Source organism: Brassica oleracea, chromosome C3 (assembly GCF_000695525.1).
Source record: "Brassica oleracea var. oleracea cultivar TO1000 chromosome C3, BOL, whole genome shotgun sequence".
Taxonomy (NCBI): domain Eukaryota; kingdom Viridiplantae; phylum Streptophyta; class Magnoliopsida; order Brassicales; family Brassicaceae; genus Brassica; species Brassica oleracea.
In genome coordinates, this window is record NC_027750.1 from 36,605,556 (window position 1) to 36,620,062 (window position 14,507).

General features: G+C 38.3%; 3 protein-coding genes across 7 annotated transcripts; 2 read left to right on the plus strand and 1 right to left on the minus strand.

Moving 5' to 3' along the window:
- Nucleotides 1–6,364: 6,364 nt before the first annotated feature.
- LOC106335717 (protein trichome birefringence-like 14) lies at nucleotides 6,365–8,443 on the plus strand. Of its 4 annotated transcripts, none has more exons than XM_013774312.1 (4): nucleotides 6,365–6,536; nucleotides 6,705–6,953; nucleotides 7,053–7,248; nucleotides 7,391–8,443. In XM_013774312.1, exons 2-4 carry the CDS (start codon nucleotides 6,788–6,790, stop codon nucleotides 8,259–8,261), a joined length of 1,233 nt encoding a protein of 410 aa, XP_013629766.1. In that variant the 5' UTR covers nucleotides 6,365–6,536; nucleotides 6,705–6,787; the 3' UTR covers nucleotides 8,262–8,443. The 4 variants fall into 4 exon arrangements, with proteins under 4 accessions (XP_013629766.1, XP_013629767.1, XP_013629764.1 ...); XM_013774313.1 differs by having other exon boundaries at nucleotides 6,705–6,945; nucleotides 7,048–7,248; nucleotides 7,391–8,261; XM_013774310.1 differs by having other exon boundaries at nucleotides 6,715–6,953; nucleotides 7,391–8,261.
- Nucleotides 8,444–10,631: 2,188 nt separating this feature from the next.
- Nucleotides 10,632–12,397, plus strand: LOC106335720. 2 transcript variants are annotated; one of them, XR_001268752.1, is made up of 8 exons: nucleotides 10,645–10,839; nucleotides 10,909–11,020; nucleotides 11,133–11,288; nucleotides 11,438–11,475; nucleotides 11,594–11,687; nucleotides 11,805–11,868; nucleotides 11,966–12,068; nucleotides 12,218–12,397. XR_001268752.1 is itself a non-coding variant. In XM_013774315.1 (7 exons), the coding sequence occupies exons 1-7, from the start codon at nucleotides 10,645–10,647 to the stop codon at nucleotides 12,015–12,017; spliced, it is 711 nt and encodes a 236-aa protein (XP_013629769.1). In that variant the 5' UTR covers nucleotides 10,632–10,644; the 3' UTR covers nucleotides 12,018–12,188. The 2 variants fall into 2 exon arrangements, 1 of the variants encoding a protein (XP_013629769.1); XM_013774315.1 differs by lacking the exon at nucleotides 12,218–12,397 and having other exon boundaries at nucleotides 10,632–10,839; nucleotides 11,966–12,188.
- On the minus strand, nucleotides 12,173–14,039 carry LOC106335719 (SAL2 phosphatase). Its single transcript, XM_013774314.1, has 8 exons — nucleotides 13,881–14,039; nucleotides 13,715–13,790; nucleotides 13,574–13,647; nucleotides 13,290–13,498; nucleotides 12,998–13,211; nucleotides 12,840–12,929; nucleotides 12,588–12,741; nucleotides 12,173–12,487 (listed from the first exon to the last, which is right to left on the minus strand). The coding sequence occupies exons 1-8, from the start codon at nucleotides 13,944–13,946 to the stop codon at nucleotides 12,285–12,287; spliced, it is 1,086 nt and encodes a 361-aa protein (XP_013629768.1). The 5' UTR covers nucleotides 13,947–14,039; the 3' UTR covers nucleotides 12,173–12,284.
- Nucleotides 14,040–14,507: the final 468 nt, after the last annotated feature.

Sequence of the window (14,507 nt, forward strand, 5' to 3'; positions counted from 1 at the left end):
TTAAAAAATATTGAGTTGCATTTCAAATAAAAAGGTAAAGATATTAAAAATATTCTAAATAAAATATGTAAAATTTAATATAGTTTTAAGGAAATGGTCAAAATAAAAAAAATTACACATAAAATAATCATTATTTTTGTTAACTGGGCGGATCATTATTTATATGATATCGCACACGAAAGAAAATTTCTGTTTTTAAAATTATCTAATTAACTCTATGCTCATTTTTTCATATTTTTTATATGATATCACACATTCGTAAAAAATAGATAGTTTAAGTTTAAGATGCAAAAAAAAAAATTAGTTAATGAATATAATATGAATGAATTTTACAAATATATCATTTAATAAAATAAATAATTAAAAACTGAAAATTCATATCTGCGCTGGCGCGCGGTTCAGGGTGTAGTTTAACTTAAGAGGGGAAAATTGATTCCGTAAGTTTCAATCACGATCCCTACAGTTTCTTTAACCCGCAGAGACCCAAATGCTCACTTCTTTGCTTGTTTTATAACCTATTATCCCATGCAGGCATGTGCTCTGTTTTGCTCATCTTTGATACACTTTCCTCACCTAATAAAAACGACATCTAATCTAAAACTTAACTTTATGATCTATGACATATCCAGATAAGTTAATAACAATGTAACGATAAGTATAAAATTATTAACGATGTTTTGACTGTATTTTGTGTTTAATACGAGTGTTGCCGGATCTGGTGGATCTTAAACGACCATGCCACCTTAAGAAAGTGGACAATGAACGTAGCCATGTCGGTGTCTCATGAAGTTTCCAACATGTTGTAGTTTTGTATAACTCGAACACAAGCTAATTGCCTTTTAAAGATAAGAACACTTCTTATTAAAACTCTCTTAAGAAAACTATCACAAAATCTTAAGCTCTCAACTCATAAACTCTTAAGTTATATCACAAGTGATATCTCCTTATATAGCACTTCAATTATCCTAAACTCATTAGGATAAACACAACACAATATTTCCTAAACTCATTAGGATATCTATTACTTGTAGTCTAAGTAACTTCAAGCTTATCCAACATTCTCCCCTTTAAATTTGAAGTTATCTTTCATTCCAATGTAGCTTCTCATTTCTTGAAATTTGATTCTTCCTAACGCTTTAGTCAATATATCAGCTTTCTGTTTATCACCTTGAACATACTCAACTTCAATCTGACCATTCTCGACGCATTCACGAATAAAATGGAATCTCCGGCCGGCAAGCCATATATGGCTGCGAGATTTACTTAGTTAATGCAATAGCAGACTGATTGTCAATGCGTATCGCCACTTTCTCACTTTGTTGGCCGGTTATCTCACTAAGTAAATCTCGCAGCCATATATGGCTTGCCGTGCGGCTTCCATTCCAGCCATGAACTCTGCTTCACAACTCGATAAAGCCACCACTTCTTGTTTCTTCCTCTCCAAGGTTCTCTGTTTCAGCTTCTTCTTTGAATTCTGTATCGTCTCTTTGATCATCTTCACTTGTTGGCCCTGTTTCTTCAACTTCACTTAGTCCGTGATTCCCCAGACGTCCAACTTGTATCTCAAATTCGTCATTGTTACTGGTTTCAGCTCCTTCTTTGTTCCATTCCCAGCCTTTTGATTCATCAAATACAACATCTCTGCTCACAACTATTCTCTTTGTGTTTGGATCATACAATCTATATGCCTTGGACCCTGGTTCTGTCCCTAGGTGAACCAGCTTTCGAGATCTATCATCAAGTTTCCTGAGATGAACGCCTACTATCTTTGCGTATCCAACACAACCATAGACCCGGAGATGGTTTACATTAGGTTTCTTGCCTCTAAACAATTCGTATGGAGTTTTATCATTCAGTGATCTTGTTGCCAGTATGTTGAGTAGATAGGTAACATCTCGTTTAGTCTCTCCCCACAAGTAGCTTGGTAGACTCATATGTTTCATAAGACTTCTTGCCATCTCCATCATTGTTCTGTTCCTACGCTCCACCACACCGTTTTGTTGTGGTGTGTATGGCGAGGTGAGATGTCGCCTTATTCCTGCTTGGTTGCAGTAAGAGTTAAACTCTTGTGATATGAATTCCCCTCCTCTGTCGGTTCTCAAAGTTTGTATCTTCTGCTTTGTCTCTTGCTCAACAATGTTCCTTAGCTTTTTAAACTTCTCAAAAGCTTCTGATTTTTCCCTCAATAGCATTGTCCACATGTATCTGATGTGATCATCTATTACAACAAATACATACCTCTTGCCGGCTTGTGTACTCGGTGTTCTGGGTCCGCAAAGGTCTCCGTGTAGTAGCTCTAGTATCTTGTCAGCGCGATATGTTGTTGCTTTTGGAAAGACAAGACGACTCTGCTTCCCAAAGAGACACGATCCACATACTTCTTTCTCAATATTAATAGTCGGTAATTCGAGGACTAGCTCTTTTTGTATCATGCTTCTGATAGTCTCATAGTTGATGTGCCCTAAACGAGCATGCCACTTACATGATTCACTATCTGCCGTGAGATAGAGGCGTGATTGATTCTTTAATCCCATTCTCACTTTGTATAATCTGTTCTTTGATCTCATGGCTGTAACTAGTAGTTTGCCGTGTGGATCATGCATTGTGAGCGTCTCTCATCTCATTCTTACATCACAACCTGCCTCAGTAGCTTGCCCCAAACATATAATGATGCTCTTGAGATCAGGTATGAACTAGACATCCGTCATCTTACGAGAATCTCCATTCATATCAGTGAAAGAAATTGTACCTTTTCCTCTGATATCTATCCTAGAATCATCTCCAAAACGAACCTCTCCAGTAATTGTGGTGTCGAGTTTTGAGAAGTATCTTTGATCCCCGGTCATGTGATTGCTAGCACCGTTATCAAGGTACCATGTATTGTCATCTCCACTGTTAGTTTCATACTTCTCTGGCACGACATTCTTCTTGTTTAAATAGACCACCTCATGCATCATAAGTTCATCCGCCTCCTGTGTCTCGGTGTTGTCAGCTTCTTGAGCTTCTTGTAACTTCAGTTTCAAGTCGGGACAGTTGGCAACGAAGTGACCTATCTTGTCACAACGGTAATAAGTGACGCGTGATGCATCTCTTACGGCGTATGGATCTCTGTTATAGTCTCCTCTTCCTCCATTATTATAGTCTCCTCTTCCTCTATAGCGTCCTCGTCCTCGTCCTCTATTAAAACGTCCTCCACGACCTCTGTTTCTATAGAAGTCGTTGTTGTATTCACGGTTTGCTTGTTCATAACCGCGAGCAGATTGATCTTGTTGGGAACGACTTTCTGTATTTGAATACATTAGTTTTCCCTGATCATCCTCTTTCTCTTCTTCTTCACAAATATGTTCCTCATACGCTTTTAATCGTCCCATTATGTCTTCAAAGCTTGTTGTATTAAGATCGAGCACTTGCTCGAGCGAAGCAACAATATGTATGTACTTCTTTCGAGGAAGGCTCATAAGAAACTTCTTGACAATTTTGGCTTCTTTAATGGTGGCACCAAGGGATGCAGATTTTGAGGCTAACTCTGATAACTTCCCCCCGAAGTCATTGATACTCTCGCTATCTTTCATCTTTAACCTCTCAAATTCTGCCATTAGAGTCTGTAATCTCGCCTCTCTTACTCGTTCTGCTCGAACGTGCCGAGTTTTTATTGCTTCCCAAACTTGTTTAGCCGTTTCTAGCTCTCCTACTTGCAGAGTGAGATTCTCCGGTATTGATTGGAACAACAAGGCCAGCGCTATATCGTTCTTCTCATCATTACTCAGCTCTGTTTCCACGGCTTACCAAACTTTGTGAACACGTAAGGTTATCTTCATTCTTACCGCCCACACAGTGTAATTTGTTGCGCTCAACATTGGGCACTTAATGGATGAAGGTCCTCCGCCTCCTTTTATCTTCTCGGTCACAGCAACGATGTCACTCATGATTGATCGAAGCTCTGATACCACGTGTAGTTTTGTATAACTCGAACACAAGCTAATTGCCTTTTAAAGATAAGAACACTTCTTATTAAAACTCTCTTAAGGAAACTATCACAAAACCTTAAGCTCTCAACTCATAAACTCTTAAGTTATATCACAAGTGATATCTCCTTATATAACACTTTAATTATCCTAAACTCATTAGGATAAACACAACACAATATTTCCTAAACTCATTAGGATATCTATTACTTGTAGCGTAAGTCTTTTTTTTGGAACTTTGACTTTTAGCAATTGAACTGGTGAACTTTAGTTTCGTTTGGCCTGTTTTTTTAATGTGAGCTCCAAAATACGCTCCAATTAGTGGTGCATGAACAAGGTTATATCTTTATCTGCATATTGCAACCTCCATAGTTTTGGCCTTTGAGAGCTTCGTCAGATTATAACTCTCTTGTTTTTTTGACGGGAATTGCTTAGTTTTGAATGTAGTTTAAACATTGCCAACATGTGATAAAACAGAAAAAACAAAAAAAAACAAAAAAGTGAATAGATTTCATCTAGTTATTTTAGTTAATATATATTAAATCAAATTGTATAAAATTAAGAGAAATTTTCTTAAAATATAAAGTTGGATAATTATCAAAAAGTAAAAGTAATTAGTATTTCTACAAATTTTAGATATTAAAAGGAAACTAATAGTATTATGATTATAATTTTACAACTTTTTACAAAATTGCATTAAAAAATTTAGTGATAAAAATTGTATAATTATAAAAAATAAAACTAAAAAGTATTCAAAAATTGTAAAATATTACTATATTTATATTTATACTATTATATTTTTAATATTATACATGAATATGTTTAATTTAGTGATGATGTATGATTTATTATCATATTATAAAAACTTACATAAATATAAATATACATTAAATATAAATGTACTTGTCATAATTAACTTCAAGATGTGTCATTTTTTTTTTTGATGAAATTTCAAATTTATTCATCTTTTTAAGAAATTGACATTTACAAAAGAATAGGAGATTGCTTACCTAAGTGTAAATCAAGAGTTCGAATGAAAGAAAAAGATCAAATCTACATAGTGTGGTAAAACCAGAGCTGCATGAGCCCTGAGAACTTGTGATCGACTTTGTACTTTAGTAATGATATGCGATTTCGCATCGCCTTATCAATCACAGTGCATATAGCATCTGCGGTCATCCAGCTTGTATGGTGTCTTCTCGCAAAGGTGGTATATAGTCGTCTGAAAGAGCAGTTTGATAAGGATAGTATCAAGACTGCTCAAACCGAGGCCCTGCAGATGGTTCAACGTCAAGTGCCAGTCCGGGTCAGTATGAGTACCAAGGATACGGTTTGCCAGTCCATGCCACACCGTAAATCAATAAGGACATGCGAAGAAGAGGTGGTCCCTAGTCTCGTCTCGTTCTCCACATAAAGTGCACCCTTGAATCATTCCCCAAAAACGCATCCTATCTCCTGTTGATAACCGGTTCTTAACTGCTAACCAGGTGATAAAAGAGAACCGAGGAACCCCCTGAGTAAACCAGACGACTCTGCTCCATCCCACTGGATCTCTTTTAGTATGAATTTGCTCCCAAGTTTTAGAAGTTGAGAACGAGTCTTGATAATCATCATCGCCAAACTTCCAAAGAACTGCATCTCTCCCGTTTTGAGGAGTAGGGACCGGTTGATCTGTAATGGTATTATAGAGTTCGTGATAGTGTCGGCTCCTCTGTCCTCGAATAGACCAGCCATTCTGATTTACCGCATCAATAACTTTAGCTCGACGAGGAAACCTAAGATATGTTGTTCCAGGTGCACCTATAATATCAATCAGACGTCCCATATCCAACCAATTGTCAAACCATAAATAAGTAGAATTCCCATCATGAACCTTAAACTTTAGAAATCCATATGCCACACCACGCAACTTGAGAAGTTTTCTCCGCATCCACTAACCTTTTTGAGTGTCTCTTATGTCTCAAAAGGAACTATCCTTGAGCCGATCGATAATGCTTGAACCAATCTACAGTATGCTGTGGTAAAAAATTTACATTATAGAAAATTTTTAAATGTACTAAAATTTATTATAAAATCAAAATTATAAGAATACGTGCATGTAAATAACATTTGATATAGTTAGAAATCATTAAATGAATAATAAGTAATTTTAGTAAATAGTAAAATTCATAATTTAATAACACGATTTCTAAATTTATAACTAAAACTTAAAATAGTTAACCTCTGGCTAAATCATCCAAAACTTAACGGTAGCTGGTATGCGTTTTTATAAAAAGAGTTAAGTCGGAACATAAAGAAGAGAAGATGAATAACCAAATCTTTTTTTTTTTTTTTTTTTTTTTTTTTTATAAACAAAAAAAAAAAACTTAATTGGGCCCAAAAATTTTTTTTTTTTTTTTTTGAATAACCAAATAACCAAATCTTAATTGCGCCCAAAATAGTTAAATTGTTTATTGACGAACATGTGAGTGATCCAGTCTTCACTAATCACTCAGAGGTGGATTCGTAAATTGCACCCTCTCCAGATCTACAGACTACACTGGAAGATCCGATCATCAACCCGTTTACCCGGTAAAGACTCTTTATCTTCTCGCCTGTAATTCAGAAATTCTTTTTTTGCTTCACTTTATCATCTCAATTGTCAGCATTAGGGATTTGGATGTGAGAACCCATTTGATCCATTGTCAAAAAGATACCTTTTTTTTGGTTTTGTTTTGCTTTTGAATGATTCAATCACAGGTCTCTTCAGGGACCTTGAACTTCAACAACAGAGCAAAGGACCTATCTTTGTTAATGTTATCTCTCGCATTCAATCTACTAAGATGCTTGGTGGGAAAAGTTACATACTCAGAGGCAGTGTATCACTTGCCTTAGTCATCCTCATCCTTTTCATGATAACCCTCCTGGTCTCCGAAGATAACCCGCTTCACACTTCTCTCTTTGATGTGAAACGTCAATTCACAGCTTCTTCTTCTTCTTCTTCTTCAGGTATACTATTCTCATCTCTGTCTTCTCTTATTCAGTAAGATAAAAATCCAAGCTTTTTGAACTCCAGTTATCACATTTTGTTTTTTTTTTTTTGTTCAGTTTGTAACTTTGCAAAGGGGAGATGGGTTAAAGACAGGAACCGACCATTGTATTCTGGTTTTGAATGTAAACAGTGGTTGTCAACCATGTGGTCTTGTAGAGTAATGGGCAGACCAGATTTCTCATTTGAGGGTTACAGGTGGCAACCGCAAGGTTGCAACACGCCTAACTTTGATAGATTCACCTTCTTTAATAGGTATGCAAAGCTTTTTCTCCAACCTCTTCACTGATTGATTCATTCACATGGCCTTCTTCTTATGTAATGTGATGTATAGAGATTGGATTGTATTGGAGCAAGTTCTTAAACGTTTACTGCAGCTTTTTCTTTTCTTTTCTAGGATGCAGAATAAGACGATAGCATTTATAGGAGACTCGTTGGGACGGCAACAGTTTCAGTCTCTCATGTGTATGGCCACGGGTGGTGAAGAGAGCCCAGAGGTTCAGAACGTGGGATGGGAGTACGGTTTGGTGAAACCCAAAGGAGCCATTCGTCCTGATGGTTGGGCTTATCGGTTCCCCACCACAAACACAACCATCTTATACTACTGGTCAGCTAGTTTATCTGATTTAGTACCCATGAACAACACTGATCCACCTCATCTCACTGCAATGCATCTTGACCGTCCACCAGCGTTCATGAGAAACTACCTCCACCGTTTCGACGTATTGGTTCTAAACACCGGCCACCACTGGAACAGAGGCAAGATCGAAGGAAACCACTGGGTGATGCACGTGAACGGAACACAAGTCGAAGGAGAGTTTCTCAAGGACATCAAAGACGCTAAAGATTTCACAATACGCAGCGTTGCGAAGTGGCTGGACGCACAGCTTCCGTTGCATCCGCGTTTGAAAGCTTTCTTTAGGACGATATCTCCGAGGCATTTTAGAAACGGAGATTGGAACACGGGTGGGAACTGTAACAACACGGTCCCTTTGTCTAGAGGAAGCGAGATCACAGGGGATGATTATGGATCGGTTGATACAGCGGTGGAGAGTTCTGTGAATGGGACAAGGATCAAGATTCTCGACGTAACTGCACTCTCTGAGCTGAGAGATGAAGCTCATATCTCAGGGTCTAAACTCAAACCAAGAAAACCGAAAAAGGTGAGTAACGTGACCTCCACTACTCCGATTGTCAACGATTGCTTGCATTGGTGCTTACCTGGGATCCCAGATACTTGGAATGAACTATTCATTGCTCAGATTTAAAGTAATCCAACACCATTCATTATACACAAAGTGTAGTTCAGTGTATTTGGCTCTGTTATAGAAAGATTTTGGTTTTTTGTTTACATTCTTTTTAGGAGAAAAAAACAAAGACTACAGTTTGTCATACAAATAGTGTTAGCGTTTGCTGCGGTTGAGAACGAATCACGTTTGATAGTTCTGCACTCGACTGTTGTATTATCCCTGCGGTTTTGAACTTTTGGTTGGTTCAGTTACGAGTTCGGTTCAATTGGGCATGTTTATTAAAAATTTGTTTTTTGGTTCGGTAATAGGTTAGTTTAGTTTTTCAAAAAATATAATTGTTAACCAAATTTCAAATCGAAATAATCAAATAAACCAAAAATTCGATTCAAATTAACCAAAATTTTAACTGAAATCGAACGAAACTAACCATAATCGAAACTAAAACTTCGGTTGGTTTCAGTAAAAACCAACTTACGACGGCTAACGTAATAAACGTAATTAGTTAAGTCCAAATTAGTTTCGTTTTTTTTTTATTTCCATAGTTTCCTTAATCTTACGTAGATGGTTAGTCCAAATTAGATGGTCCCACAAATCAAGAAATTATTCAGCTTTATGGAAAATTCCAACGAGAAAAGGAAATATATAAACGCAAACAGGATTAGGAATTATATAATAAACGTAACCCATGTAGTATTAGAATAAATGCAGAAACGAAAAAAAGGAAATAAGCAAAGAGCCCTACACTAGTATAAATACATCACTCGTTCATTCGTTCACTCATCATAAACACAAAGCCGCTCACGCAACAAGAAAGCAACAAAACAACAATCATGAGAAACTGCAAGAAGAGACCACGTCCAAGTACGAGGAGTCAGGGAAGACCGTCAAGAGACTTGTTTTATCAATCTCCGACTGATTATTCGGATGAAGAGACTCAAGGAATCCTCGAGTTCATGAAGAAACTGAAACAGGCCGATGATGAAACATGCATGTTCAATCGATTCTGCTGTGCGATTGAGTGTTATCGATCTGGTGGTGGAACCTACATCAGTCTCAAAAACCGTCTTCTCTCGATTCTCCGTGATCACAAAGGTTTACTCGACGAGTTCCATCAGCTTAAGTCGAGTTTTGATTTTCCTCTAATAAGAAACAAAGAGAACGTGCAATCAGACGTGGGACGCACGGTAGGGTTCTTGAAGAAAATCGAAGCCCTAGGCGAGAGTGCGTACAAAGCGTTTATCGGTGCGTTAGCGTTTCCCGGCGATATGGAGATTATGGTTGAACAACTAGACGAGATTCTACGCGACCACACGTCTCTAAAAGAGGAGTTTGAAACGTTCTTAGTCGATTCCCGTTTACTCAAACGCAAACGCGAAGAAAGCGTAGAGATCACGCCGTCGTATCAGATTAGACCTGAAGCTGAAGAGGGGTCTTCTTCCTCCGGTGGAGTTTTGAACGAGAAGTACTATTTGGTCAGTCCGTACGATCCGGAGGTCGCATGGCAGAAGAAGCACCAGCGTTGCCTCAATAAGAAAAGGAATTACCTTGAGGACAAATACATGAAGGAAGACATGCTCATGGGTGACATAGCTGCGGTTATTAGGTTTGGTAAGGATGCCTTGAAACTCTTTGAGAAGCCTCCACTAGGATTTAACAGAGTCTTGGATTGGTTTTGCGGAGGCAAGGATGTACCACAAGAATATAAGACACATCCGAAACGTGCGGCAATATGTATGTTACCTATGTTGCAGAGTACGCATGAGGAGATGACAAGGGCGAAAACAAGTAGGGTGATAAGTGTCTATAACCGTGCGAGTCAGAAAGGTAATGATAAGTAGTGAAGAGAGTTTTTTTTTTATATATATTAGGTATATGCATCTCGTTTATGTTTTAGTAGAGCTTCTTCTCCCTGCAGGTTTCATGTATAATATTTCAAAACTGTGAGTGGGTTTTAGTTTAATATCAGTGTCGCTTTATTTTTGTTATGAGACGTTGAGGAATATTAGTTTTCTTCAACTAGTTTAAATATCAGACTTCTTCATGGAGAGAAAGACCTAATGATATCAGTTTACAAAGTTACTTGCTACAGAGTGATCCATCTTATGTACCAAACTATTGGTTTCAGTAAAAATAAAAAGAAGCGGAACTACCCAAGTATTGGACCGAACATTTTTCTGGTTAAGTTGGGTAAAACTTTGGTCGAAGCAAACTACCTGAACACGCACGCATAGTTTTATACGTTTGATGATTCGTATGAAAAACTTATGTAATGGTTCCCATCTGGTTGTAACATCAAACCAATCTTTTAAAAAACTACCAAACCGGTACGGTTTAAGCGGTTAGTATTTAAATGGCTTTTATAAACCGGCTCAAGGGAGGAGGCGACTTTTTTATTCTAGACATGGCGAGTTTCGAGGGATTCGAACCCGTATTCGGAGAAGTCGTACCCGAACGCTCGGATCCGGGTTCGGGTCTACTCCGGCGGTGTCTCTTCCACGTCTACGCTTCCGATTCGTTTCACCTCACCGTCCATGTGACGGACTTTATCTCCGGGGCCTGGGAGACGATCCTCTCCGTCTCGCAGCTAGACGATATGGTTCGTTTACTCTCTTTCTTAGCTTCTCCTCTTGTGATGAATATATCAATGGCTTGATTTTGAAAACAGAGGGATACTGTTGGCATTGGTGGAACGTGGTCTGAGTTCCTCGATTACACTGTCGCTTCTTTGAAATCCGAAAACGTGAAGCTTCTCCTTGGTGATCATTCAATTTCCAAAGGTAGAACCTTCTTTCAGCTTATTTGTCAAATTTAAAAAACTTTATTTTCTTGTTGAATCTATCTTCTCGTTATGTTTGCGTGTTCAACTGTTCATCCCATACTGTTTATTAGGTGTAGAGAGTGCGAGGTTAGTTTCTCAGAAGGCCAAAGGAATGCCTCGCATAGTTGTTACTCTAACAAAGATGGCTGAATCATCTGCTAGTGAGGCAATGGCAACTCTGTCTCTCGAGTTGTTCAGATCATTCAAGAGAAAGCAACACTTACAAGGTATATGTATATTCTTTATATCTTAACGAGCCCACTCTGCTGTTATTGCAAGTGAGACCAGACACCGATTTACAAATGATAAACCTCAAAAAACAAAGATTAACCTCTCAAGGTTCTATTCTTTTGTTCCTTCCTGTTTCTGTCTTCAGGGGAAACGAGCACTTCAGCTGCGGCAACTGATGAAAAGGTATCCTTTGGTCTAGAAGTTCTCTAATTCTGTCTTTCTAAGCAACAGTTCTTGATATACTCTGTTCCTACTTTCTTACCTTAGTTGAGAAATCTAAATGATCTGTAACTGTGATCAGGATAAGAGGGACGCTTCCCATAACCAACCGGAACGATACTCTGGAAAACTAGATGTTATGGCTCCATCAATAGATAACCGGCAAGACTCTCCCGGTTAGTCCTGTTCACTGTTTAACCGCATTTAGTCTTTTGTTTCCAATTCACAAAGGCTCATATTTAAACCACGATCATCAACAAAACCGGTTTTTACCTCGTATCGTTTTACTGCAGCCAAGCAATCAACTCGAGAAGCTAATATAATAAAGCCTTCTAAACGAGTGCCTGCTCACCGGAGGTATCTACATATCTTTTCCTCTCTAAACCTCATAAGCAACATTGGTATTAATATCTTCGATAATCTTGGCCTAAAAAACAATCTACGGTTTTTGCAGAACCCGTAAACGAGGTGCTCTTCTGCAGGACTCAGATGAAGAGGACGGCTAACGCTCTGGATCTCATGGGGAGTTACGCTTAATGCTCTTATTAATTTCCCAGGTTTTTCTCCTTTTTGGGTGAATGGATTTGTGACATTACATGTAAACGTTAAAGTAGATTGCTAGTGGACTCATATTACAACCCTTTTGTTGGAAGATAACGAATAAATAAATTGAAATCTTGCTTAGTGTCATTATTCATTCTTGTAGTGTTTCCTCCAAGCACAAATTATTACGTATCCAAGATATGAACAAAGCATACACACCAGTTACCAGTTCAGACACATACAGATAGAGTACAGTTTGGGTTGTGCGTTTCAGAAATGAGTTTCTCCTCTTCCATGGCTTCTCTGACTGCCTTCAAAACGCATGGCTTGAGTTTCTTGGTGGTAACAATGATCCCTGTCTTGTGATCAAGATATTTTCCTTTCGAGAAGTCCAGAGACTTCCCTGCAGCATCGCAAACCACGCCTCCAGCTTCTGCACAAGGTTATATTTTGTTCACTTCCCTATTTAACCCGTTGCTGTGAATTAGAGCTCACAGTTCTCAGTGTTAAAAAAAGGGTTTTATTTACAGTACCTGTTGTGATGATGAAACCAGGGGCATGGTCCCATATAGTCTCACGGTGTCCACTTAGAGTGAAACGCAAATATATCTCTGCGTCTCCTCTGGACACTGCTGCATACTTTGCTTGGCTATCCATCCTTACTGGTAATGCTGTGATCCCAAGTTTCTGCTCTAACCGTAACCAGACCGGTTTACTAAAGAAGAATCCTACTTGGTTATGCCTACATGAGGGCAATACTGTAACACAAGAAAGTAAGACATTACCTCGGCAATGGAACTATGGATGGGAATTGGTTTGTGGTATGATTCTAAGAACTTTGCTTCTTCAAGATTCTCATTGCTACTCACTCGTACCTGTCAACACAGCTTTCACTCTCTTTTATATTACACGGTTCAGCTTTGGATAAGGTAGATGATGGTACCTTCTGTGGCAGAGAATGGCCTTTAAGCGGTTGCACGTAGGCCCCTAAACCAGCTGTAGCAAAGAAAAGACAGCCAACATTCTCCTTGGAAGACATGTCTGTCTCACCAACCGCAGAAGCTAAAAGAAGATTCGGACAAGCCATGACACCAAGCACCACTTTGCCTTCCACAAGGAACGCTAATCCCACAGCGTACTGCTCTCCTCTCACAAATCTAAACAAGCAGAGAATCTTATTACTCGGGAAGGTAAAGCGTATCAAAAGATATTTGATTACAGAGGAGATGTGTTACCCTCTGGTTCCATCTATAGGATCAAGAACCCAGTGGTAACCACTGCAACCACCTTCTGATTTACCGCAGTCTATAGCGTTCAACACATCTTCTGTGGATAGAGGAGGAGAGTCTGCGTATGATTCCTCAGAAGCTAGAGTATCTTTCACTAGCTTCGTAATACCTTCTAGAAACACCTCACTTCCCTGCTTCCGCAGTTCTCCGGTTTCCTACAAGAATATGATAAAATCATTTAACGCTATAAGACATCTGATTAACAATTGTGTTTTAGAGTTACTGCACACCTCTTCTGCTACCAATGAAAAGGTTGCAGGTTGGAGCTCCCTCTCTAATACAATACTAACAAGAGCTTGTGACCCTGAAGAAACAAATCCATTAATGGTAGAGTTAAGTGAACTTTAAACTTCAAAAGCTGAGGTACAAACCAAAATCAGCTGCAGTAACCGGAGTTCTGTCTGATTTTGTCCATACTTCGGACTGCAACAGAGTCTTCTGTACTCCCTACATCATATTCATATAAGACAAGGTTTGGAATCGGTTCTAGCTCCAAGTGATGATTAATTTCAATGATAGATGGTAACACTTTCTTACTTGGCTGAGACGAGCAGCTAGAGAAACGGCTTTCTTTGCAGCGGCTAGCTCTTTCTCGTAAGACATTTTACAAAGCTTCAAAAGAATATAAATATCAACAACACTTTATGCTATATGGAATATGGTTCTAGTGAACCACAATCCATAGACGTTTGTTACATATATACAATTCATAGATTATATTTTACGTTTAAAACGGAGTTTCGTGGGGGTGATGGCTCAAACCTTCTTCCACGTAATGACATAACAAGTTGACGTCTAAAAATGAAACTTCAAAAAAAAAAATTGGTAATACGTAGAACTAGGCCTGGGCAAAATAATCGGGACCGAAGAACCGAACAGGAACCGAACCGAAATACCGGAAACTGGAAACCGGACCAATACCCTAAAATATCCGAACGGTTCCTATATTTTTATATCCGAAATAACCGAACCGAACCGGAACCGAACTGAGAACCGAATGGGTATCCGAATATATAAAAATATTAATTACATATACATATAACATCACTAAATATATATTTTTAATTTAAAATTCTATTAAAAGTATCTGAAAATGAAAATAGTTGAGGATAACTAAATTATTATAAAGTATCCAAACTACCCGAAAGTATCCGAAAGTATCCG

Bases quoted from the DNA above. Each gene is read 5' to 3' on its own strand.
- LOC106335719 (XM_013774314.1), bottom strand. From the start codon at position 13,946: ATGTCTTACGAGAAAGAGCTAGCCGCTGCAAAGAAAGCCGTTTCTCTA. The intron at 13,499-13,573 runs GTGTGCAGTAAC...ATATTCTTGTAG, and splicing joins TTTCATTGGTAGCAGAAGAG to GAAACCGGAGAACTGCGGAA. The intron at 12,930-12,997 runs GTACCATCATCT...CTGTGTTGACAG, and splicing joins GCCATTCTCTGCCACAGAAG to GTACGAGTGAGTAGCAATGA.
- LOC106335720 (XM_013774315.1), top strand. From the start codon at position 10,645: ATGGCGAGTTTCGAGGGATTCGAACCCGTATTCGGAGAAGTCGTACCC. The intron at 11,476-11,593 runs GTATCCTTTGGT...AACTGTGATCAG, and splicing joins CTGCGGCAACTGATGAAAAG to GATAAGAGGGACGCTTCCCA. The intron at 11,869-11,965 runs GTATCTACATAT...CGGTTTTTGCAG, and splicing joins CGAGTGCCTGCTCACCGGAG to AACCCGTAAACGAGGTGCTC.
- LOC106335717 (XM_013774312.1), top strand. From the start codon at position 6,788: ATGCTTGGTGGGAAAAGTTACATACTCAGAGGCAGTGTATCACTTGCC. The intron at 6,954-7,052 runs GTATACTATTCT...TTTTTTGTTCAG, and splicing joins TTCTTCTTCTTCTTCTTCAG to TTTGTAACTTTGCAAAGGGG. The intron at 7,249-7,390 runs GTATGCAAAGCT...TTTCTTTTCTAG, and splicing joins AGATTCACCTTCTTTAATAG to GATGCAGAATAAGACGATAG.